General features: G+C 44.5%; 2 protein-coding genes across 2 annotated transcripts in view; one reads left to right on the top strand and one right to left on the bottom strand.

Moving 5' to 3' along the window:
- Positions 1 to 27424, bottom strand: part of LOC143154207 (uncharacterized) — a 115113-nt gene that overhangs the window by 34324 nt on the left and 53365 nt on the right. The gene's annotated exons all lie outside the window — the stretch shown is intronic.
- Positions 14762 to 19435, top strand: LOC143154251 (uncharacterized). Its single transcript, XM_076326201.1, has 4 exons — positions 14762 to 15470; positions 15583 to 15696; positions 16786 to 16890; positions 18379 to 19435. Exons 1-4 carry the CDS (start codon positions 15149 to 15151, stop codon positions 18789 to 18791), a joined length of 954 nt encoding a protein of 317 aa, XP_076182316.1. The 5' UTR covers positions 14762 to 15148; the 3' UTR covers positions 18792 to 19435.

Genomic DNA, 27424 nt, shown 5'->3' with positions numbered 1-27424 from the left:
ATTTAAAAGAATATAATTAATAAAAGTACATATCAGTAAAACTACAGAAATTGATCTGTGCAGATATAATTTAGAGAATAAAATGAAATAAATAGAATCTAAACGTTCAGATTTCATTATGAAGAAAATTTTTTCTCGAAAAAATTAAGGACCCACAGATATTTTTAACCTTTCGAAATATATGGACTATTTTTAAAAATTGTTCACCAGATACTTTTCCTGATGAAGTTTTCAGATTCGTCGGAGCGTCGGATTACCGTTTCACTCTATTTCTGTTTCAGAGAAACGAAAATGTGTCACTGAGTGTACAGCGACGAAAAAAAGGGATGATTCTCGTTAGAGAGGATCATGATGAACCGATGTTCGTCAAAGCCACTCCGAGTAATCGATATTAGTCGGGAGCTGGTGTTAAATTATAAATCGAGCGAGTCTTCAGACTAGGAGCTTCCACGAAGGCTGCGAAACGCCATGAAATATGCAACGGTCTTAGAGGGTAGTTTCGATCCGCAGGGGGAGACGGGCGTTAAAATGGAATTAACACTCACGTCCGTCCAAAAGTCCCCGGCTGGGAATCCGCCCAAAACTATATTCGCGACGATCGTTCGCCCTTTCGGGTTCGACGGGGTTGAAACTTCATCCCCTTTGGCTGCTTCTTGAACGCGATTGTCTTGCTCGTAAAGATGCTCTTCGTAGACTTGATTCGAGTCAGTCTAAAAAATCATCTCGGGACCAAAATAAAACGAGGGACTTACGAAGAACTCGATGCAACTGTTGAGCGTAAAATTATATTTATAAATTCATGGAAATTAATTTTTAATCGATAACACGTACCGATTTTATCTATGGCAGATATAGAGTTGGATATAATTTTTTAGACAGCGTTTTTCAAGTTTAGCGTCAAAACAAAGAATTTATTTTGGTGGTAAAGACTAAAAAACGATTGTAAATGATGAATTTTGAAAATAACAATGATTTCTTCGACCTAATAACACGTGATCCTTGTATAATATAACTAATTATAGGTACAAGCATCGTTTACAAAATATGTATTTACGAACAGGAGAATTAATATTGTAAATTTATTTTTCTCAACGTTCTAGATAATGTTCTCAAAAAACAATAAGAAAGTTTGTTCCCGCATTCGTTTGAAAATCTAATTGTGCATTGCATTCGAGAGACCGAAAACACAAAATCAAAAATGACGCGAGAGATTTTTTCGCGCACGTTCGCTCGTCACCGATATAAAACGAGGATATTGCTCCTCGCATAATTCGTTTCTTTTTTCTATCGGAATTCATAACCGCTAATCCGCGTCTAATTAGTGTCTCGCGCAGCGAGTCGTTCCGCGGGGCATTTTACGATTCTAATGATGGCCAGCTTGTTTGATTGAAGCGCAGCTACTCTAATAAAATAAATCATGCGCGGCGGAGAGGCGCGGCCGCCGCTGCGAACAGTGCTGTTGGTTCAAATTAATCCCATTGTGCCTGGATTTGGTCGGTGCGCCAATTAAACGGATTATTATCGTCGCTGCCGTCATTACTTTTTGCGAAAAGCACCCCCGCTCGGGCCCGGTTCGATAGGAAATTTTTACCCCCGCCCCGATTCACCCTTTTTCGGTGTCTTTCGAGCTGTGATTGCCTCCGCGGAGCTCGTTTCACCGGATGAATGTAATTAATTAATATTTGCACCGATATTCGATTAATTTTATCGTTCGTATTTCGTGATCCGTTTTTTCGTTCCTTTCGCTTCCGGTCTGTTAGAGAGATACGACGATGAATTTGTCATGCGAGTTGCCGAGTAAATAAACCGAGTATTATAATTATTACAAGAAACGTAATGGAAAGAGAAATACTTTATTTTCGGCTAGACGTTTCGACGCGTGGTTTCGCTCCTTTACGGTAGAAAAAAATTGTCGTCTATTCTTTCCAAGTAAGATAAAATACGATATAAAGAGCAGTATACGAGTGATAATTTAGTACAATATGAATCCAACGCGTGCAAATTACGCGAAAAGAATGGGTGCTCGTACTCGTTCGACCGTTAATATCGGTTAGTCGGAATGTGATCGAACAATATAATATAAAGCTTCGTGATTTACTGAATTTAAAAATTGCCCGTTTCTTGTTAGTAACCAGAAGAGAAGGTTTTATTTGAAATTGAAATTAATACTTCAAAGGAACGAGACAAGTTTGCAATTTGCAATGTTTCGATTCGATCTTTCTACGAAATACAAATATTTCGCGCGTCCACAAAATTATCCAATCCCAACGGTGAACGATTCACACCGTTGTGTAATTTCGTCGCACCACCCCCTGGGGCCATCATCTCGCTTCCAGAAGTCTCCAGTGGCCCGAACAGTGTGATCATGTGCTACGAATTCGAGCAACGTGTTCAGGACATACACCACCGGGCTCTTAGCCCAAGATGGCTACCGGAAATTGCTCGGTGACCTTACTTAGGACTTAGCAGTAGGACTTGAGGGGTCGACGAAGGGTTACCATATCGTCGGAAGCAATAGAGGGAAAGGCCATTAATGAGGTAATAGTACAGGGGAATCCGAGTCTGTTTCATCCTTGATGAGCCGTCCCGAATTACATTGTCTTCGACGGTCATTTCGTTATGGGATGGCTTCTAACGTTCACCAAAGGCGTGAACAGCGGTGGAGCGTCGGTTTACGTCGTTGTTTCGTGATTTAGGGACGCCAGGGGATTTTTGGCGTCGCGGAGATTGCGTTACGAACCCTAAAAGAGGAGTTCGAATTCGTTGGAAGCGACGATCGATACTCGTTGCTCTAAATTTATTTATTTCGATCGTAAAACTAACCCCTATACTACGTTAAAGTTGATACACACGGAACAAAGTTAGGCTGTTTCGAAGGGCGAATGTAACGGTGAACAAAATTTTTCTTAAGGTTCTTTTTTAACGAGATCTCAAGGTTATCGGTAATTTTGTTTAGAAAATTTATTCTTTTTATATTCTCATAGAGTATAAGAACAAGAAATTCTGCAGTGCACAAGGCATTTTGGTAGCTTCAACATTTCAAATGGAACTAAAAATGACCAAGGACTATCTTCAAATGAAACTAAACGTTTAGGAAATTTTCATTCTCTGTGGATGAAAATTCCTAGACGTTGAATCATTGGAATGGTTATTAAGGCTGCTGAGTTTTTATTTTTTCGCCTTAGATTTGATAACCTTAAAGTCTCGTTAAAAAAATAACTTTCAAGTGATCCCGTTTACCCGAGACACCCTGTATAATACGAAACTCGGTCCCTGTTAGTCTGTCTCTCTCATTTTCGGTCTATCCCATTCACTTTTGTCGTCGGATGGTACAAGCGAGGCTGGACCTCAGCTCGAGATAGGAATCGTTAACTACCCTGTTTTCAAGTAAACTGACAGCCCCGATTTTGTCACTTGAAAGTGGCAATTACTGTACAACGTCTAAACGAACTCATCGAATCTGGGAAAAAGTCCATACCGCAACTAGTCCTGTCTGCTAAATTCTATTAGTGCATACGATGGCATGCTGAAATTTTTCCACGAATACCAGAAAAAATACACGTTGAGAGACAATTCTTAAGAAGTACTCTCTTTCCGCACAGATAGCATAGGAAGTGTTATCTTTACCCAGAAATTAAGTAATTTGTTATTTTGTAAAACAAACTCTTCAACGACGTAGACGACGAGTACAGGAGTGAATCTTGTCGTTCGAAATTTAAAATAAAAAATCAGAACATTTCGTGACTGTTTCATCCCCGGTATCAAATTTTCGAAGCTGTTATCAGTTTCTGGAGTCGAGAAACTTAAAGGGCGAAGCGTTTTAAGGCTTCCAGTTTACTAAACGAGATCTACTTTTCGGCTAATTAGAATTCATTCGTTGTTCGAAAGGGCTTAGCAACCCCTAAATTAATACGCCGGTTCCCACGTTGCAGACAATTCCGGAGGACCCTTTATTAAAGGACAGCAGCGATGAGCCTTCGAGGCGTCGATCGGCGTGATTCAAGATCCGAGGCTATCTAATCGGCGCGGCGGGCGCGTCAAACTAAAATTGTTCAATTACGATTTGTCACGTAGCGCCGATTTTCCACACGCGTCGTTCTCCTTCCACCTTCTACCCCGCGGCCATCCCGTATGGGGTCCGTAACAATACTACGTAAGGGGCTGCGAGTAATAATGGCCCCGGGGCATCGATCATGCGACGAACGCGGACGTGGGTACACCAAATCTCAAAAACACACGGCTTCCTCTGAATTGACCCGGCGAGATTTCTATCCGAGTGCCGCGCTTGAATCACCGAAGAAAAGAGATTTTCCAGAATGGGGGAAACTGGACCAACCATTGACGAAATTCACAACCAACACCGGAACATCGACTCGTGGAAGTTTTCGAGAATTTTTGTCGACATTTTGTTAATTGCTTACGAAACATAAATCGAAATTTACCATTAATTTTGTAGCTCTAACGGTAACTCCAAATAAATACACGTGGCAAAGTTTCTAAGCACAGCTTCGGAAGTGATTTAATTCGTACAAATAATGGACCGTTGTGTTATAAATCTTCTATCCACCGACGATCAACCCCTGAGTTATATTTTAGCCACCCTCTGAAAACTTTCGAGATAAAAATCATCTGTAGCATCCAGCCTCGAAGAATAATTTACAAAATAATTTGATTATTTTTTATTAGACAGAGCGTGTCCAGAATTTTCATTTTCTACAACTCCTCTGCGCATGCTCCATCCTCAACCTCGAACTCGTAATCCCTCTTTTATCCGTTCCTTGACGAAAGCTCAAAAAATAAAAATCACTCGCGAGATTCAACCTCTGAAAATCAACCCCTACTTCGCAATCTTCGATCCGCTTCTACGCAAGAAAAAGTGACCTAACCCTTGAGATACCGGACCGTTGCGTTTCGTAATTCCATTGGCCACAAATCATCCCCTGACTCGCGGTCTTTGGTCGACTCCTCGACGAGAACTCTCGGGATAAAAATCCCCGAAACAACCAGCGACCGAAAATAATTCCGCGAGTGACTTAACCCTCGAAATACCGGACCGTTGCTTTTCGTAACTCCATCGGTGGAAAATCGGCTAGAAAATCCGTGGCTGATTCCGGAGAAAAGGGATACCCGAGCCGAAGGAACGGGCATGTGGGCCGAACTTTGGGTCGAAGCTGTACATATGGGTGTGAAACGGGGTAGTAGGTACAAGCCCCGTTCCACCATTCGTCGGTGTACACTGGCGGGTTTTAGATTTAGTGTAGGTGTACGCGCGTGCACCCCTGGACGCGACGCGGGGTGCAGCGAGCGACGCGAACGAACTAGCGTTCGAGAGGGGTGCGTCCCGAACACGTGACGCCTGATTCATACACAGACTGCTACGGAATCAATTTGTAATCTTGACTCGAATTAAGGACGACAGAGGGGTGATCGGTGCGGACGGGAGGGGTGTACAGCGCGAAGGGAAAAGGGTGGGGAGGGGGTGGTTGGATACGTTTATTGGGAAGCGAGCCTGGCATTTGGTCCGAGAATGCGGCACGGCTACACTGGAATCTGAACTGCCTGCCGCTGAGAGCATTATAGTCTGGTTGTAGGTTATTAGGTGCGTTGGCTAATAGGCATCGATATCGGGTATTAATGGCAGGTAACCAGACGGCGATAATGGGTATCAAAGGGCGGTGTTTTAGCGCGACACGGGAATAGTAATAGCGGCTTTTACCTTGTTATTTAATCAATCATCGCCGCGCTTCCGGGCCGCGTTACTTTTTCCCTCCTAATGGGGGGTGCGAAGAGATAGAAGTTTTTGAAAATTACCCGGATTTTTGGTAAATCGAATACGATATTCACCAAGAAGCTGAAATATTTCTGCTACCCCATTTTCAACAATTTACGACTGATCCCTGGAGTACCGTTTTGAGATCCGATGTACCCCGGAATAACTTGCATTTATATGATTTTCTTTTTTTTTTTTGAAGTACACTTTGTTCGATGTACCGAAAAGTAGAGCGTGTAATTTGAAATTCAAACTTTAATGCACGTGTGTTTTGTAATACAGGTTTCGGATTACGGAATTTTTTTTAAGGAAAATAATGTTCGCGAAGAAAATAGAGTACGCGTAATTGTTTTTCGCTGCCGGTATCTTTATTTTTGAGAAATATTACCACCGCAATGATTTCGATCGAAAAGCTAACCATTTTAAAGATTCGCGATTAAATCGGTTTCAACGAATCGACTCGCTCTAAAATAAAATGAAGTCGAATCGTAAAACTTCGAAGAATCGACGTTTCGAAAAGTGTTCCATTTTCTAAAAACTTGCAACCCGAAACGATTTTTCGTTTGAAAATAAAATCTACCGAAAGCGTAAACGGCAGGAAGAAATGGTCCGTCCAGCGCTCTACGAAGGTGGAGAGTTTGGTGAAAATCGGTGAGAGTGGTAGGCACTCGTGGATGTTCCTCGTCGATGGTATCGCTAGGATATCCAGTCGATCTCGATATTACGAGCAAATAATCGCGTCGCGTAAAAGACGGAAGAGAATCGCGAAGGGGTGCGAGTACGAGAGGAAGAGCGAAGCAAGGGTACATCGGTTCCCTTTATCGGCCGACAAACTTCACGGTGCGCGTTTCTCCCGCCGTCGAGATTCGCGAAAGAGACGAGGCGGCGAAACAAAAGGGGCGTAGTAGGCGGAGGTGGCGCGGGGTGGGTGCGGGTGGGGGTAGAAAACGATCGGGGCAACGAGAACGGAAACAAAAGCGACGCGGGGCGATACGCAGTATGGCGACGCTTCCGGCTCGCTCACCGCACACAATGCACAACTCCCGTGTTAACTTCTGTGCTCTTGCTCTTCCACCTCTCCCCGCCCCCTCAGCCGTCACCCCTTTTCCAGTGCATCGTTCTCCACCCATCGACGTCGAAAACACACGACGAGCCGCTCGTTCTCTCTTCCTCCGTATCCAAAACCTCCGCGACGCCGCGCGTCTCGCGATTAAACTCCGAGCCTCTGATAACTCAGGGCCGACGATACGTTTAATTGCACCCTCGGTCGTTCGCCACCGAGCAACAAGTTTCGGCTGCCGAGCCGTACACTGGTCCAGTATCGCGCCCCACTCCCTAGGAAACTGCTCGCGATGTAATAATTCCATGGGGAAAAGAACATTTAAACGCCATTCGGTCTTGGAAATAATCTTATCCTTTTCTTTTTGGTTATCAGGGATCGGAATTGAGAAATTTAACGAAAGCTGCTCGGTTCAGGCTCGGAGAGATTTTATTAGAATTTTCAAAGAATTTCCTAGGAACTAGAAATTTCTTTTCGAAATTCCTCGTTCGAATGATTAAAATTGTTGCATCGCTAGTCGATTCAATTTATCGTAACGAAGAACGTTGTTTCGAGTATCTATTTGCAGTCATCCTTGGGAAAATATTATTTATTGAAAACCTAAAACAAATTTACGAAGAGAAAATGACTAGAGAGAGGAAAGTAAATAATATAATTGCACGTGACCGTCCGTGTGGGAATTATTGGTAATGATTCCAGGATAAAGATAGAAGCGATTATATACGTACAATACGGAGTCGTAACAAATACAAAAGTAAATTCACTCGTGAATTCCGAATCTGACCGCGTATTATTTCAAGATTTTTTTACTTATAAATCATTGGAATTCGTACGAGACAGAATTTTAATTTCCCTCGAAATGGAAATTTCTATAATAATCGACTTGGAGGACAATATTCGAAAAATTGAAGAGATTTGAATGCCACAGCTTCAAAGAAGGAACGTACCTACACTTTGGAACGACGCTACGTTTAGAAGTAGTAAACGACGGCTGAAAGCGACGGAAACTTCAAACTACGAAATGTAATCGTTGAAAATTTAACAAGAATATACAATGTAAGTTGAAAAATAGAAGAGGCAGCCGTTTCTTTCTTGTCGGTGTGACCAAATTCGTTCACAACGAAAAATAGCCAACGGATAACGCGACCAAGAAAAATGTAGAACCAAAAGATCTTTATATCGTATTAAACGCCTTTGTTGTACCTCTACAGTGTATTAGCCCTCATCTCCGCTCAAAAAGTAAGTTAATAACTCAAAACTCCTCGCTCCAACTACGGAACGAACCAGAATCAAAACACACGGTGTGACCAAGCTTTCAGTCGTGGTGAAAAAGGGAAAATCCAACCGGCCACCGTTGAAAGTAACATTTGAATTCAACTCCACTCGCGACAGACGTAATCCAGCCTTTTACTCAAAGCTCCCTCAGCTCTTTGTGTAATTTCACGCAACGCAAAGCCAATCTAACTTCCGCATTTTCTAACGAGATGTTTTTTACCTGAAGTATTCATCGGTATTCAAACCGTATTCGAATAGATCTGAAACTACTCGTCGAATTTTCTTCCATTCAAATATTCCGTACCGAAATCAAATATCTACGAGTAACTCGAATATTAAATTATTCGAATGGTACTCTAATAATGATATTCGAATAGTAATATTCAAATACTTAAATATTCGTAGAATTCAAGTGCCTAGAAATAAATCGAATAGATATTGAATTATTCTAATAGTACTCCAATAACAGTTCTTGAATAATGATACTCAAATACTCGAATATTCGTAGAACTCGAGTACTTGTAAATTAAATATTACATTGTTCGAATAGTATTCTAACGATAAAATTTAAAAAATAATACTCCAATACTCAAATATTCGTACAACTCGTGTAGCTGTAAATTATTCGAGTATTAAATTATTGTAACAAACGTAGCCCTAGTTTCCAATGCTTGAATCAAATGACGACCCTGTCGGCGTTGGCCGCGCATTTTTTCTTTCATTTTTCATGTTCGTCTAACCGTGGCGTCGCTGACGCCGTGCATACGAGCCATTGTCTTTGTGCGGACCAAGCACTAGGCTTTATTAAAAAATGCCTTTTGCTGGGCACTGGCGAGGAAACGGATGCCCAACGCGCGGAAACGTTTTAAGAAATTAGTCCTCGACGCGGCTCGTTAGACGAAATGCCCCAACAGTTGTCTTTTCTCGCTGAAGCTGCTGTCAATTAATTGCAGTCCCTGGTGCACTCTATGGACAGGATTTGGTATCTTGAATCGAATGGCGAAACGGCTGAGAAACTACTCTATTAACGCTGGTCGCAGAGAGTATTTTGCAATTTCCTAAAGAAGGTTAAAATGGTAGCAACGTATTTCTTTTTTTAAACTGTTAAGAAACTGTAAAGAAAAGGGTTCATTTTTCTATTCAGGATATTAGAATTATTCATAAATCACCCATCGTTGTTTGAACGAATGAAAAATAGGTTTTCAACACTCGAAAAAACTAGCGATCGTTACGCGATCTACAAAAAGTCTGGAAACAGTTGCATCGAGAAAAGTTCACTGTTCCTTTGCACAATACGTTCTATAAAATGCATGCATCGTGGCGTGGAATGCAGCAGGCGTGCATCTATTCGATTTCTCTTCGACAAAATTCGACGCATCGAAGCCTTCGAACCGTTCAAGGGAAAAATCCACCCCCTTCGAAAAAATATATTTTCAAAGCAACAATTTTTTTACCGTGTACTTGGTTCACGAACTCCACGAGAATGGGAGCCGTCGAAGGGAAAAGCCGGTGTAAGATTTCCTGCTTTTCAATCGTCGCAGATGCATCGTCGAGGAAAAAATGACGCAACGGTGAGAGGGTGGAAAAAATGGGGTTAATCTCGCGCTAATCTGGCAATAGGTGCGAGAATCGGTTCTACTGGAAGAAAACGTTGTTCAAGGACACCGTGAACCCGTGAAAGCGGCGAAATTGGGGGAACCTTTCTACGCACTTTTACCTAGAAATTAGCCTGCGCACCTTTCGACAGCGTCGGTCGTGACGATCGGCAGTAAAAGTTTCGAAACTGGGCCTTTATGGATCGTGGCCTCTATTTCGCCAACGGGGCTACCGACGGGGACGTTCTTTTCCCATAGAAAGTAATTCCTGGTATCAATTTAGGGCTGCGATTCGGGGCACTACGGGAGTAAAGTTTGACGACCTGGTATTTCAAACATCGAACGATTCGGTGTTCGTTCGAATCGGAGAGAAGTATTCAAGCTGGTATTCTTTAACCATTTGTAACGGGAATTATTTTTAATTTGTGAAGAGAATTATATTGTAGGATATTGGTAAATATTGACAATGAAATATGAACTGAAAGATGAGTTTGAAGAAATCGAGTAAATTCTAACGAGTGTATTTATCTCGAGGTGACCTACCCTCTCAAATTAATACAACACGTTTGGATTTGGATTTTACGTACCCCCGTATACATAAATAATAAAATGACACGATTTTTGCAATATCGTTTACACAAATGTTAGCGTCAGGCCCGAAAATTCGAACATTTTGATAACAGATCGGTACTTGCATCGTCTTTTTTGATTCCTAATAATAATAATTGCGAGAACAAGTTTCTCGAGGGACAGTATTTCGGTTAATCGTAGTTCCACCGTGAAAAAAAAAATGTATATATATATATTTCACTTGCGAAATCGCGGAACGAGGGTCAACAGCGACGACAACGTCGATCGATCGATTGTAAAATATCTCGAGGACTAAATAACGCGGGAAATGAATTCCGAAACACGTAGTCGTCGCGCGAATGGAGAGATCGGGGCAATCTGAAAATTTAATCCGGTCTCGTTAAACCCTTCCTCTTTTGCAATTTCGCGCCAGGGCCAGAAGGGGTGGCAAAGTGTGCGAGTGCAATTTCGTTGTAAATCTCGCAGGAAAGCCCCGTGAACGACACGCTGACCCAGAAAGTCAAAGGGTTGGGATTCCGTCAAGATCGATTCGAATTTCGTGCACGGCCAGCGTCGACCTTTACGACCTGTCCTTTCGAGTCTACGCCGAGAAGGGCTGAATCGGCGCGCCTCTTTTGCGCGAAAATCGGTGAAATGAGCCTCGACACCCCAATAAATCTCTCCGTCGCGCCGCCCTTCTGTCTTCCTCCGCACCCACGCTGCGGCCCTCGACGTGGACCCCCACGAGGACGCCGCACGAATTCCTGTCCAAATATTGGGGCCCCCGGTCCTCGATCCTCGTAACTTAATAAATTACGCCGTCCATTAATGCGACGCTGCGCAAAAATTTACAAACGTTTCTTCGAATTTTTTTTTCTACGAAAAATCGCTACCTCTATTCGCGATTAGGTATTTATAGGGTTATTCTACCGAGAAGTGGAAAATGGGAATTTTTCGAGGCATTGTTTCCCGATTCTTTTTAATTACGACGACAAATGGAATTTTCGAAAGGAATTAATCTTCTCGTTTACGATTTAACCGATCGCTGCACGTTTAGGAAAGAACTATTTGTTTCGTTCGAGTATCGATAGATACGGGGATGTATAAATAAAGAAGGAATAATTCTTTTTTCCGTGTTTGGAAAAATAAAATAAAATCCGTGCGCTAGAAAATTGATAAAGTGTGTCTGGAAAATAAAATTCTCACCTTTCTGTTTCGAAACAGGCTTTCCACGGATCGATTGTATTTGACCTTTATTTTACGGACCATTTAACATTTTTCTGAAACGAAGTAAAACCCGCACAACGGAGAGTTAATTAATTTTGTATAGGAAACAGAGTTCGCATATTTCTATCGATCTTCTTGAACCGGATTTCTATGTAAAGGTGAACGGCAGTGAATCTAGGACCAGAGGTGGCTACAATTTGATTCGAATAATCGACGATAAATAAAAACTGGGTACAAATATTTATTTCCAAACTTTATTCGATTTACGGTTATTCGGATAAACTTTTATTCGTTCAACGTGACGCAAAATTTAAATTCTAATTTTTATCGAACAAACAACGCATCGAACGTTTATCTTTCGATCGTTGTTCGCAATTTTTATGCAGATAAGAATTTTCCATATCTCTGGCCAACGATATCGAATATTTTACAAGTATTCTAAACTTTGCACATCGTTACTCGATTATTATGATTCTCTCAGAAGATGATCCTTAGAAGATGGCCAACATGTACAACGTATGCAAATATTGTACGTGAAATATTTGGCGAATAGTATTCGAATTATGATAAATTCGTCAAATTTTGAATCATCGAACCGTTCGAATATTCGAATACGGAAAAACAAGTGGACGAGTACTTCCAGTTCTAAATAGCACAGAATGGAAACGTTTTGGAGTATTTTATCATTTTCCTCGATAAAAGGTCCTCGATCGCAGCTCCAAGAGAGGGACCCCTCGGAGGACACGCGCGAATGCCTGTCCAAATATTGTGAAGTACGACGATTTACACCGAGCAAATCCGTCGAACTTAATAAATTCGTCAAGAGTTAATTCGTCGCTTAACCGCAAGATTATCCGGACTTTACGGAGGCGTGATCAGGACTTATACCTCCGTCCGTTCCACCAATCGGAAACTGGATTAACCTAATCCGAGAAAAATCACGATGACGCGAGAAGACGTAACGCGGATCGTACGTAACCGTTCCAACGATTCGAACGAAATTAAAAACTCGAGCGTTTCGAACTGCAAGACCACTTGCGAGTTAAGTAATGAAATCGACACTGAAGGAGATCAATTCTTAACCGGATTAGTCTTTTCAAAGGAAGGTTTCAACGATCTACGTACGACGATGGAAAATGTTGCGACAAATCGAATCTCTCGGTGCAGCGTTATTAACATTTTACTCTCGCGACTTTACAATACGCGAAACGTGATTTCTCTTATTGTCCGTATCGAAATAAATAAAATTAAAGATTAAATTTCAAGAAAATGGAATAAAGTTGAAATAGGAATAAAATAATAAAAGAAGATAGAAATAATTGAATTATCGAATGAAAATAAAAAAATGGCAATACAACAATTATGCGCACCATTCTTTCTGTAAATTCGATTTTTAAACCCTTTCGAAGACTGTAAGATTACCGTAATCGCGGAGAAAATAATAAAATTAATCACCGAAGCAATATAATTTCGAAAAAGAATAATGTCTCGGTTATTGTTCGAGAGGGAAGGTTTGCAAAAGCCCCGGGTACCTGAGGAGGGACCTTCTTAACTCGCCCTTAAAAAAGCCAATTAACAGCCCCGAGTTTTATACGATCCTATTTGCAAATAAACATACCAAACACGGTAATTCCCACTTTCTACTTTACACCGGATTCAACTAACGGAATTATCTCTCCCCTACTATATATATATTTACATAGTACGAGAGCCTCGTAGACTCTCTCGCGCGAAATTCTTATTGGCTTTAATTAGGGATATAAATAGCCACCTACCCCGCTTTGGAGGAAATCAGCGATTCCGATATCGTCGATCGAAAGCGGGAGTTAATTATCGGTCTCCGAATAAAATCGGACTTGGAGTAAAATTTCTTTCGGAACAGAATTTATATCAAATGTTTACATACCGTTCACATCGATACTCGATTAAGAATTTACGTAATACGTACACACACCGTCCCCACTCTGCGAAACAAATTACGTACCGGTTTACACATTTGCGACTAAATTCCAACGAATAAGAAACAAAATTTGAACTGGACGAAATTCGAAACGACCGAAACTAATAATTTATTCGTCATCGACGAATCGAAACGCTTTTTCGACTAAAAGTTCATTATTTATTCGCGAACGAATTACGAAAAATTCATGTCATTCGCGAATAAATTTGTAATTTTGATTGGTCGTTTCGTAGATTTTCGACAAAGAAAGCTCATTTGAGCCGTAACGTTGACAACGATCCACCACCTTCGGGCCGAACGCAAGAAGGGTGAGTTTTGTCCACATTCGTGGAAGCCATTTAAGAAAATAACGTTTCGAGAAAAAACGAATTGAAAGTTTCTCTAATGAATTTCACGCGTAGCAGGAACGTAGATTCGAACCTCGATATTATCGTAATTGTCGCGAATCGAAGCAAATGGTTTTGCGGGCAGATATTTTGCAAATCTTCGATTGAACGAAAGATCGATTTTTTGAAATTGTCGATCGCAATACCGCGTGGAATGGTGGGGCAAGGGGTTAACAACCCTGGCAATATTCGTTCGGCAATCCCCTCGGTATCCTCGGAAGCGATCGGAGGATCGTCCTTCGGTGCGGAGTGCCACGGAGGTCAAGAAACGCGTGCAACGTCGAGCGGAGGAGCGTGGCTGCGGGGGTGGGGTGGCCGGAACACGTGCGCGTGAAATTTCACGTCATCGCGTAAGCGTGGCTCGGCGCGGCGCGGTGTGGCGCGGTGCGGTGCGGTGCGGTGTGGTGCGGTGCGGTGCGGTGCGGTGCGGTGCGGTGCGGTGCGGTGCGGTGCGGTGCGGTGCGGTGCGGTGCGGTGCGGTGCGGTGCGGTGCGGTGCGGCGAGAAGAACGAGACGGGACGCGGAACCGAGGGAGACGACGACGACGAGGAGTGCAACCGAAACGGGTCCGCCGGGACGACGGAGAGGGAACGAGCTGCGAGGGAACGGGGCCGAGCGAGAGGGTGGGATGTTTGACGAGAGAGGGAAGACGGGAAATGGTAAGAAAGAGCGGAGGCGCAAGCAAGCCACCCTCGGGCAAGAGAGGCACCAGGCTGGCAGCCCCTTTCGCAAGGCACCCCCTAAGCCTGGTTAGGGGCGAAGGCGGCGAGCCGCGGAGGCCACAACACGACCGCCGTCCTCATTGGTCGACGCGCCTCGCCTGGGTGGGGCTCCGGAAAAATTGGAGGGGAGAAAAATCCCCTCTAAATAGCTGCGGCTGCGGCCGCGAAAAACTAGAATCCGCTCAGCCGGCATCGAGTGCGCGTCGGTTCGGTGTAACAATTTTCTCGAGGATTTTTTTTTCTTTTCGATCATACGAAAGTGCAAGGACACGCAGAGACGCGCGTTACTCCGCCGACTATACGTAACCGTCGTAACCAGGTGCCCAGAGACAATTGTTTACGGTTCGGTGGTTTTTTTTTTCTCTTTCTCGGTGTACGGAATACCAAGTGCAGTTTTGTAAAGATATATACACATACGTATACGTGTACGCACACGTATATATACGTACACAAGTACACACAAGTGAGAGAACTCGAACCAAGTGCGCAGAGGATAAAGTCGATCGTCTCGGTGTTGTTGAGGATTACCTTGCCCGGACTGTTGCTTCGCCAGCGGGCAGGAATTCGTCGGTGAGGGGAAACCATGCATCTGCCGGCAGGACCGTTGGGAATGGACAGCTCCAACGCGATCCACGAGACCCTGCAGGCCTATCACGGCGAACTCGTGAAGACCGGAAGCCCCGCCATCCTGTGCAGCGCGTTACCGTCACATTGGCGGTCGAACAAGTCGCTACCGATGGCCTTCAAGGTCTTCGCGCTCGACGAGGTCAGCGACGGTACTCTGGTAACCATACGGGCCGGAAACGACGAGAATTGCTGCGGAGAGCTGAGGAATTGCACCGCGGTGATGAAGAACCAGGTCGCCAAGTTCAACGATCTCAGATTCGTCGGTCGCAGCGGGAGAGGTCAGTGTCCGACGAAACGATGGATCCTGGATCCATGGACGAAGATCGACCGAGATCCTCCTACTACCTACGATACGGAGATCTAACCGGGAGGTCGTTTCTTTGATTACAGGAAAGTCCTTCTCCCTGACCATTCAGATCAGCACGGTACCGTTCCAAGTCGCCACCTACACGAAGGCCATCAAGGTCACGGTGGACGGTCCCAGGGAACCGAGGTCCAAGTCGAGTAAGTCCCGAATCGAATGAAATTCAAAGAGAGAGTAGATGCACCGAGAACTCGTAAAATCTGGTCTCTTTGTCAATTTTCGAAAGATCTCGATCTCGATCTCGAGCGATCCGCGACCGTTCGAATCTCCGTATCTAAACACGGTACGAACCGAAGGGGAGCGTAAGCATCGCGGAATCCGCAAACGGTCGTCGGTGCCTCGCAGGCGTTTAATAATCCGGTGGACCTCAAACCGCGAGCCACGGCGGTCGCAAGCCTCCGAATCGTTTGCACGTGCACAAGGGTAGCTCTGTGCGCGCGCGCGCACGCTCGCGCTCGTTCGCTCGCTCGCACGCACGTACAGTTGCACCCACACCTAGATAAACTTGAACGCGTGAACGCGCGCGGCGTGGATCGGCGAAAGCTTGGCATCGTTTCAAGCCACCGCGACGATCGGCGTCCTTTTAACATCCTCGCTTATTTTCACCGAGACGGCCCCGATTGGGTCGAGGAACACTAAACGTTGGTGTGTTTATTGGGCGGTGCTCGGTCGGCGAAAAGAGCGAGGAAAGTCGCGGGAGGTACCGGGACACCCCGTGCATACGCCGGCCATCAACGTCGTCTGCAAAGGAGCCGCGTTTACGCGTTTGTTTATCGCGCCGCATATGGCGGTAGCATGTGGCGCGCTACGAAAATCGTACGGAACGAGCGTAACCCGCGGAGCTGGTGTAAACAGAGATCGCTAGCTCGCCTACGGAGAGCGTCGTTAATCCGCGTTTTATGGGACCCCTGCTCGGCCGGCAGTCGTCTTTTTATCTCCGCCATCCGCTACTCTTTGTCAGTTCGTTAGGCGTGTTCGTGGCTGTCTGGATCCGTCGTTCACTCCGACGGTTTAATTCTTTTTTATTGACCGGTTTTGAGGACTGGGTGAATCGGAACGTTCCTCCGCGCACCACCCGGGAAAAGTTTGCCAAGGTTCCCGCGGAAACCTTGAGATCGCCGGATGTATTTATAGAGTCTGCCAGCGATCGCTCGAATTCGGTTTTCCGGGCTATTTCCAACGCGAGGCCTTCGGATCGCGCTAACCGAACGCCTATTCCTTCGTTACAGACTATCAGTACGGGCCTGGATTCCCCGGACTGGGATTGCTCAACCCGTGGATGGACGTCGCCTATCTGGGACACGCGTGGCACTTGTCCCATCCTGCGTTCAAAGGTAAGACTCCCGTTCCTTGTCACCTTCGAACGAGTAAACTTTCCTTTCGGAGAACATTGTTCGAGAACGGAAAGTAGACATTCGAATACCTGGAGACGAAAGTAATACGAGGGACACGAGTACCGTGATCCCCGCTTACGCGTTACCGATCTCACCCCGTATAGAAGAAACTCGGTCCGTTTTTGTTCGTTCCGCGTTATCTATGGACTCGCGCGGCCGCCGGCGAGATTCTTATCGCGCGCGGGATTGATGTTCGGTATATGAAAATGAAAAATTTTATTTTTATTATCGTATCGCGGCGAGAGCGACGTCCATCTATCGGTGACGTTCTCCCGCTTGAAACGAGACCGAACACGACCTCTTTTGCACGGTTTTCCAGTGTCCGTTATTTGTTTTTGAAAAATAGTTTTTAAAAATCTGACAATTCTTTATAATATAAAGAAATCGAAGCGGGGCCGTCTTTCGACTCGTTTGCGTCGAGAGAATCTCACCGATTCATTGGCAATGTTTCCACGAGAACGTGAAAAATACAAAAATTCTATTTTTCGTCAACGGATGCGCTCTCGGGCGCTATAAGAACGATAGTCATCGATCAAACGCGCGGATAATTTGATACCCCCGATGTATCCGGTTTGTTATCTTCGTCGAAAGGCACGGTGGCCTCGAAAAAACTTGTCCAGGGTACCACGAAAGCGCTGAGAATAATCGTCGATCGGTTGCCGGTACACCCGATCGAGAGTCAAAACGCGAGGACGAATTTGCAACAGCATGGACAAGTATTGTCGAGCAGATACGCGGTGAAGCGATTCGGAAGCTTAGAAAGGGGGATAGCGTACAGCGAAGTAACTTTGCGATTTTTCGAGCGACACTCTTACAAACGGGAACACTGTACACCGTGGTAACTTTGCGACAACTTCTCGGGCGAGACTCTTAAAAGCGGGGACACTGTAGACCGAAACAACTCGAGCGACGCTACATCTAGCAATCGGTCGTCCTGTCGCGAAATCTCGAAGTCGATGCAATCAGAGATGCTAGTCGGGCAAAAGTGTTCCTAATCGGTTTCACGGAGCCTTCGTCCTCGTCCCGTTTGCAATCAATCAAAGTCCAACAATGCACGCGCCGAGCCCAGGAATATCATCCGGGGCTCCCGCCAGTCGAAGTTCCAGCAATAGAAAAAAGCCTCGAAAGAGGACACGCGTTCACGAGAGAGTCCGCGTTATCGATTTCGCCGGAGTCCGCGACGCCTGGCGATGATTCATACCCCGTGGCTGGACCGAGGGGTAAGCTCCCTTTTCCCACAACGGACCCCTTCGACCCCCGATCCTAGCCACCCCGTCGACTACGCAACAACAATACGACTTGGCGCTCCCTTCGCCCACGAAACCTTTCTCTCTCTCTGTCTCTCTCTCTCTCTAGTTTTCTCTCTCTCCAAGACTCCTCCGGAGCCGTGCGTGTCTCTAATCAACGCGTTCTATCCTCTCTTTTCAGGAACAAACCCGATGCCACCGACGGATTTGTTCTCACCGACGTTCCCACCGATGGTTCTGCCCTCGTACCCGTTCGCGAACGTCAAGTACCCGACGGAGTACACCACGCTGCCCCCGGAGGCGACCACCACTGCCACCACACCGGCAACCATACCGAACAGCCCGTCCAGGACACCGCCAAGAAGTCCGAGCGAGTCTGGGAGCGAATCCGCCGCGGAGGAGGTCCGCAGCGCCTTTGTACCGATCAGATTGAACACTCTTCCGCCCGCCTCGTCGGTGATCACGGCGACCGCATCTTCACCGGAGAGGACAGTGCCCAAGAAAACCGCGGCGGAGAGTCCCAGGAGCAAACTGAAGGCCCCCACGACCATGATCTCGCCACCGCCTACCAAAAAGTTCTGGAGGCCGTACTAGGGCCCGAGGAACGAGCTGGGGACTCGATGAAATCTGGACGCATAATTCCCGCTGGAAGGCTAGTGATTATTTAGACGTCGTCGATCATGGACGCGAACTCTGCGTTCTCGGGGACTCGGGCAGCTGTTTTCTTTAACGAGTTCACGTGTTTCTTCGTTCGACGAGGTCGAGACACCTTCGGTTTTACGAAGGCGTCCCCAATCTCCCCCCATTGGAGAACAAACACCCCTAGAGTCGCGTTACGGAGATCGTACGCGGACTCGAAGTGATCGGAGACGTTTCGTCGATCGAAGGCTGGTCACTTTCGATCGATCGATCGATCGATCGATCGCGTGTACGATACGCGAGACACGATTCTTGTACATAGGGCAGTTTGTATATACGTGTAGATAGTTCATGGACAATAATGTAGAGAGACAGAGATATTATATGTATATTCGTGCGTGTAGGAGCGAGTGCGTATACGTGTCAGCGGGCGTGTATGTGTCTGTTTATGCGCGATTCCATGTGTGTATGCGCGTGTGCGTGTGCGTGTGTGTGCGCGCGCGTGAGAACGAGAGAGACCAAAAGACAGAGATATTGATATTATTTATAAGCCAGAGATTTAATTTAATGTAAACAGATGGTATTATATAGAGACGCAGCGAGAGGAATAAAATCGAAATCGATGCGAAAATTTAAATCACGACTGGTTTTCGTTCTTTCACCCCTGACATTGGATCTCGGATCCGAAATTCACCGTAACGTAGTTTTCCTTTTGACGCAATTTTCTTTTTTCGGAGCATTTCCTTCGATCGAAACTGAATCGAGCGAACCAACCACACTCGAAACGTTCGACGAAGTAACAAAACTATCTGCATTGAAACTTGTTATTGTCCTTTTCAATCTACAGTCAAACGTGCTTTTTCAAAGATATTACTTCCACCGTTTATACTTTTTATCCAATTCTACGTGCACCGATCGAAACGCGAAATATTTTTAATTCTTCTTAAAAGTAACCTTAATCTTCCATCATTTTTATTTGACGGATATCACGTGACACGTAAGCTCGACGAAACGATGCTCCAAGACGAGTATATATCGTCGCGCTCGACGTTTCATATTTTTTTATAATCAGTTTGCCCAATTCTCCGTTGAAGTAAACTTCGATTCATCGGTAACGCTGTCAACAGTGCCGAGTAGTTCGATTCGACCTTGGCAAAGATTTGCCAAGTAACGATGAAATTTCTTCGAAGAGAAGTATACGCAGAACCAAAATAAGCAATGGTGATCGCCTGTTACAGGTTAAATACAGCCGTCGAAAAGTCTTCGGAAGAATTAATCATCCAAGGAAATACGGAAAAGTGACCAGCGTATTGGATCGAACAACGTGTGGAAGCAGTTCGAAGAAATAACGAAATCGTTCTCGTCTATTGGGGTGAGTGAATTACTCTGAAAACTTTTTCTTAGGTTTCCGATTTGTCACATTTGCAGTAGCTAAGATTCGTGGCAAATAGTGGTAGCACGTCGTAATAAATTTTGTCGAATCCTTAAATTTTTCTTGGACGAAACGATATATCCGTAGGCAACATTTCCGATCGAAATCTTGGTATCGAGTCTCTGTTGGTTGACTCGGCACGTGCTCGGAGTATTCCACATGCCCAGACCGGTTCCAGGATGATTATTTATAAGAGCAACTTGTTTTCAATTAAAAGTTTTAATGGACGACTCGGTAACCATTTCAGCTTTATTTTCATTTCCCATCTCTTTCGTCGAAGGTGTTTCTACGTCGGTTGTTCATCGATGCCCGGACCAAAGTATTTGACCCGATTAAATCTTGCTACGGATTTATCGTTCGAAAGAATCGATCGACAAATAGTACACTTTGTTGCAAAATCAACGTATCGATTCGCTTTTGGTAGCTTTTTAGCTGCAGTTGATCTATGTAGGTGTTCTTGGAAGTGTTCCAACGCTATAAGATTTTCATTTATCGCCGTTGTAGTCACCGGTGAAGCTATTGTTACGTTGATACGTCGGAGATGTACATTAAAAAGGAAAAAAAGGAAAAAAGGAAAAAAGTCGAGCCCCGAAACGCTACTTTGGGGCATACCAAAGTCGATTTTATCATGCTCGGCGCCCGTATTATCGTACTTGGCTCGAAAGTATCTTTTTAGAAGGCTAGTAAATTTTTACTGGCAGCAAAACTTAATCGTCGAGCTTTTTCAACGAATTAACGTACCACCTCGCTCGGTAACGTTTAACGATTCCGTTTGCCGCAATGTCGGACACGGAACTCGGCGTGCGTCGAAAGGAACGAGAGCACTTTCAACGGGTTCCTGTAAACGACAGATTCAGATCTGTCTTGCGACGCGTTAGAGCGGAGGAACACCGTGAAAGAGATTGAAACGCCGCTTCGTGCCGCTGCAAGGGGAATCCATATTTTTTTTTTCCTGTCGCGATTTAAATCTGAATGGCCGTTCCGCCGCGGTCGTTCGAGGTTCCTGCGTGCGCGCGTATGGGTTCCCATACGGTGAACACAAGGGTAGAGAATGGTTTATATCGAGGGGAGTGCGTGAGATCTGTATTAGTACCGATAGGCAAGCGGAACGACAGTGTTTCTCATTCACATTTCAACCGATTCCATCGAAACTTACGCTTTATCTTCTTCCGTCATCGGTTTTTTATTTATTCACGATTCGTTGTTAACGGAACGTGGCCTTACTCGTACGACGAAACACGGATGGAGTATACCGATACATCCGGAAATTTACATTACTGTAAACTGTAATTACAGAACTATAAACGGAAAATGAATCGGACAATAGATTATTTCGAGGGACAATTTGTTTTTTAAATATAAAATACTTTTAGAAATAGTATACGATCCGATAACTCGATGAAATTTAATTTTTAGAGTATAAAAAGTGATAAATGAATATTTTAATAAACTTCCCACCAACGTGGTCAAATTTATTTGCCCTAAAGACTAACGAGAAAAGAGTGGCTCCCTTTCCTCTCGGTTAACCCTTTTAAACCTCACGGTGAGATACGTGTACACGGTATTTTAAAGTTAATAATTTTGAATGTGCAATATGTGTTCGCATATGCGTCTTATGTGCCCGCGTATAAACGTGAAACCAGAGCTGGTCACTTTTGAAATACTATTTCAAATAACACGTTATCTTATTTCACGGTTATTTCATTTTTGAAATACAATTACGTTATCTTATTTCGTAAAATAACTTCGAAGGTAATAATTCTGAAATTGGAGTAATGAAATAATAAAATATTCCGAAATAACCGGCGTGATCCGATATTAAACACAGGCGTGACAAATAAACAGTATACTTTGCTATTTTAGAGACGGTTATGACTGGGAAATCCATTGATAAAATGCATACGAAGCTACTTGTCAATGACCAAATTGATTCGTTCGATTCTAATTATAATTTAATTTTCACAAATGTTTCATCTTCCCTCCTTTTCTGCGTGCCGCGCGATGCGGTTTGTTTAAAATACCTGTTCCAAAAGAACCGAAATGTCGAAACAATTATAATTCTGAAAAAAGAAAGTGAAAACTAATACAACGAATACGCGATAATTATCAAAAAAATTATCTTTTTATTTACAAATCGCGAATAAAGTATTTTGGGCAGACAAATAAAAAGTTATTTCACAGCTTGCTACGCGATCTAACGAATCGAAAAATTAGAACGTTATTCGAAGTAATTATTCCTTATTTTCGTGGGAAATAAAATTTTCCCAGGTCTGCTGATTTTTCTCATACACCACAGGGTGTAAATACGCCTACAATCTGTGGAAAAGTGCTTAAAAAAAAAAATTACCGGCCAAACTGGAACGAAAACCGCGCTTAACATTCATATCCGAAAAGATTAACTCTGGTATTTGTAACCCATATCGCTACTTTAATTAACGCGTCGCGAGGAGAATGGATACAGCTACACGAGACAGATACTTCCCGTAGCGCATGAAAAACACGTTAGATTTCATACACGAAGTTAGGTTTCGTAGCAGATTTTTCAGCTACCCTTGTACGCGGAACGTGACTCGATTATTTCTCATCTTCGTGCAGAATTAAATCTTCCAAAATGTCGAAAAATAATAATAAAAATATTAGAGAGCACAAAGACTCGTTTGGAACGTTTTGTTTTTACCCGGTAATCATTCAACTAGGAGAAAGGTACTGCCATGAAATTTGGGCGGCTGGTGATTTCCGACTCAAAAGCGCAACGAGAAATGCTTCAAATTCGACGTTTCCAGCGGATATCGTGTTACGATAGGCGAAGCCTCCATTGCCGTCACTATGTCACTGTGAAACATAACCTAGGACAAGGTGAATTCTATTCTCTATTGTTGTTTGTTGTTTCTTTTTTTTTCTTCTTTTTTTTTTTTTTTTTGTTTCGTTTCGTTTTCGGTTTTCGTTTTCGCGCGATCGTTCCGGACGCGTTTGTCAAGCTCCGTGCTTTGGAAGTCGAGGCCAGTTAATCTCGGTGACATCGTATAACTCAATTCTCGTCTGCGGAACGAATATAATTCTTGACGCGTGTCCTGAAGAAAACCATCCGGAATTCCCGGTGAAAAACGTGTATACGCCAAAGTTATCGACTCTGATAACAAACACCGCGGGAGAACGGGACGAATATTAAAAAGCGACGGTTCTTCCGGCGACCAGAGGAATCGCGTTTTTACGGGATCGACGGAAACCGGGAGAATAAGGTTTATCAGGATCGCTTCGATTGTATCGAAATGACCGATTGGATATCCGCGTGTACGAAAATCTGGAATGAAACGCGTTTGAACGATAATGGTTTCTACTTTTAGATTAGATTGACCGATCAATGATCTATATTTTTTTTTTATTTTTATTTAAACCAAAGGAACTCCGAACGAGAGGTTTTCTTTTCCATGTAAATTAGTTTTAGTCGGAGTATCAATGGGACAACGACTATATCGATAATTACCTACGCGATTAAATGTTTCTCCAGTTTGAGTCCTCTGCGGTGAAAAAGAGAAAATTTCTCCAAAATTTTTCAACGAGAAAAATTCACCAGTTTGGTAAAAATATGTACGTACTATATGCACATTTATTTCGGTCTCGATATTTGGTTCGTTCCCATAAGTAAGCCAGAAACAATCTCCTAAATGCCTCGAGCAACGTATGTACCTTTCAGTTGTATCGTTGATAAGAAAAAAAGCATATTTCGATCTACCTATTGATAGCGGTAGTTTCGAAGATAACCAAAAAACTACGGTCGAACGTGTTCGACAATGAAATTCTCGTTACGACTAACGAAGAATGTCTATACTCGATGCAATCGGAAAAATCTACAACACTACGCAATAAAGTAATTTCACGCGCGGTTCTGCTCGGCAAATGTTTATACGAGCATCGTTGTTCCGAAGAATGTGATCGACATTTTGAAAAAAATAATTCTCAACACCACGCCGGCCGCGTAAAACTGCGTTCCTCGCGCCTTAAAAAACAAAACGAAGTATTCGCGATACCGGTTAGCACGGAACGTTAGCCGTTTGTATCAATACATATGGTTGAAGGGAGCGTTAAGAGAGTATATATGTATTACAGAGCGAGGGGAGAGTGTCCGTAAAAGCAAATTTTTCCGTTCGCGAATTATATTTTTCATCTTTATATTTATCAACGTGTTTCGTTATTATCCATCGTTGTAGTATTCACGTTCAATTAATAGCGAGCGTGTACGCACAGGATGGAATCGACGCGTCCGGAGGTATAAATAAACAAGGACCAAGTCGGTTTTTTCAATGGGATTAACCATCGAGGAAAATGAGAACCGCGTTGACACCCCGTGCAACCGTGGGGCTGTTCGTTGACGAGTAGACAACGGAGTCAAGCAACCATGAAGGGTCGCCGCACGAACCGAGCCAAACCGATCGGAGCCAATCCGTGCGCGCGAGGCCAGCCGGCGCTAACTAATGTTTGCCCAAAGAATCGCGACGAATAATTGAGTCAGCAGCGGAAGAGAGGAAAAAATCAGCGCCCGAATCACCGGCGGAATAATCGACTTTCGTCGGACAGGCTTCCTCGCCTCGCGATTTTTCAACCTCTGCGATGGACGATGTTTGACGAACCCCTTGGAGAATCGTTCTCCTCGTCCCGACGAAATGTATGATCGAACACGAGGTTTTATAAAAGTACGCCGAGTCCTCGACTCGCAAGGTTAATTCGTTCGGAAGCTCTCGACGTTTCACGAAGTATGTAATTGTATTACAACGCGGAGTATGTTTTGTTCAGTTTTAGAAAAAAATACACCGAGTCTTGTTAAACGAAAAAGGACGATTAGAATTTTTGCTAGGTTTATATATTTATAATTTAATGTACGAAGTTTTCGGCGTTATTGGAATTAATCCTTTCTCTTTAATTGGGACACCCAATGTACAATATTTTATAAAAAACGGAGCAATTTGGTTAGTCGTTATATTTTTCCAATGATACTACCGTTTGACGAATATGCGTAGAGTTCTTCGTGTAGATCTCTCGACTCGTTCTTACATTTACAGTTGTTCGAACGTTCAAGTGTCGTAGTATTGTTTTAGAATGCAAAAAAAAACGAGAAAAGTTCTGGAACAGCCTAATACGTATAAAAATGGTGACTCTCGACAGCGTTAACCGAGAACCGAAACCGAAGAGGTTCCGGTGGATCGATAGGCTCTGACGGGTTCGGAGAGAAGCGAAATTTGTCGCCACCCGGTTTCGACTAATTCGTTGGAAAGAAGAGAGAGACGTGGGGAAGGTAAAGGCGTTTCAAAACTCGCGGACAAAGTACTCGGACGATCTCGGTATGCGTCGACATGGCAGAGAATCCTCCTCCTCCCGGTGGCAGGATCGTGAGGACAGAGCTCGAGGGTCCTAGAGTTAGGCAATCAGCGTTGATGAGGGGGCACTCGCGGGGTGAAGGGCTCGGACAATTAGTAACCACCCTGGTCCCCGCTGGCCTCCGTTCGCCCCGTGTCTTCCCGCGCCTTCGGCCTCCGATTCAACCGGTGAACCTGCCCAACAACGCGGCGACCGCAGCCGCCACGCATGCGAAAGAGGCTGCTCGATGCGAGAGAGAGCTCTACGGTTTACGTCCGTTGGCCGCGTTGCGTGGATTACGCTCCTGTAAAGGGCTCTCTTCGTTGTCGGACAATGTCAGCACGATCGGAACGTTGCCCGGGGCTAAGAAGGGGATTTCGACCTACCCAGTGGACAGAACGAACATTTACACTGGATACTTTCCACCTTTTCTTTCTCCGACGCAAAAATTATTCGACACCGGTTACAAAATTAACACCTTTGTTACCACCGTTTGGGAAACCGTCTAACGGGCCGCGTTACACTCGAAACGATTTCATTTCATTTCGAGCAGTTCCACCAACGAATCGATACCGAAACGAAATTATAAGTTCCCGTAGGATACTCGACGCGTTTGCAATTTTCTCGGCGACGAAGCTCGTTAAATTGTCTTCCACGCGTGTTTACGATCCACAAATTACGCCATCAGTCCCCTTGCGAAAAATACCATCGACACGGTGGCCGCGACCGAACGAAACGATGATCCCAATTACATCGTTTCTCGTTACGATCGAGGAAAGAATATCGATCGAAAGATCAATTCGAACCCAAGATCCCAGACGTTCGTTAAAAGCCTGTAAACCTATCGAACAGCCCGTACCCTTCGAGGGTAGCGTTTAATCGTTTTAATCGTTTATTCGAAACGCTTCGAAACTACTCTGTGCCCCCCTCTCCGTAAAGAGAACCGTGACACTAATTGCCTCCATCTTCTCTTTCCACGGAACGTGTCGACGATTACACGACAGACCAACGAGAGGATGGGTCTCCTCCAAGGAGACCGCGGGAATAATAAGCCCGCTTCTGAAGGGTTTCGTCCTCGTTCGCCGTCAGAGAAACCGAAGAGGGAAGCGCCAAGATCTCGAGGCGCGGCGTCTTTCGAGACGACGAAGAGGAACCAAAAGAAGAAGAAGAAGAAGAAGAAGAAGAAAGCGGGCACGCGCCAGCGCCAGCGCAAGACATTACGAGACGCCTAACGAGCTGTTTTGCATCGCAATGCTTCGACCTCGTTATCGGCTATCGATCCGTCACGGACACAACCCGGCTGCCACGCGGATTAACTCATTTGCATCAAGAAGCGGAATGCGTCGAGTTACCCATATCACCGAGCCAGGAATAATCCACGAACGATACGTCGCTTTAAAACGCGCCGTAAGGTGTCTACGACGCCTCGAGTCGCTACGGTACTTGTAAATTGTTCCGCGTTCGGACCGAGGCGAATCGGATCACTTTCGTTCGATGATGAAACGATACTTTTTATTAGGAATTTTTCACTCAAATGTCAACGATAAAAAGTAAAGGTAAGTTTAAGTATCTTATACTACTCCAATCGTTCTTATCGAGTGTCCTGTACTTCTCCGAATACTTGTCTAAACACCCTCGTTAAGTGTTTCATACTTGCCCAAACACTCTCGTTAAGTCCTATTCCTAGGTTCGAAATCTCACCTCCACCGCGTTTCTTTCCGTGTCGTTAATTTTCCACCCTGGATCCCTTTATCTCGTCGTACCCCGAGAAACGGATGACGCTGCACGCCGGTAGCACGTGCAG

This window comes from Ptiloglossa arizonensis, chromosome 14, assembly GCF_051014685.1.
Source record: "Ptiloglossa arizonensis isolate GNS036 chromosome 14, iyPtiAriz1_principal, whole genome shotgun sequence".
Lineage (NCBI taxonomy): Eukaryota > Metazoa > Arthropoda > Insecta > Hymenoptera > Colletidae > Ptiloglossa > Ptiloglossa arizonensis.
The sequence above is the reverse complement of the archived record's forward strand: the minus strand, read 5'-3'. Positions and strand labels throughout refer to the sequence as shown.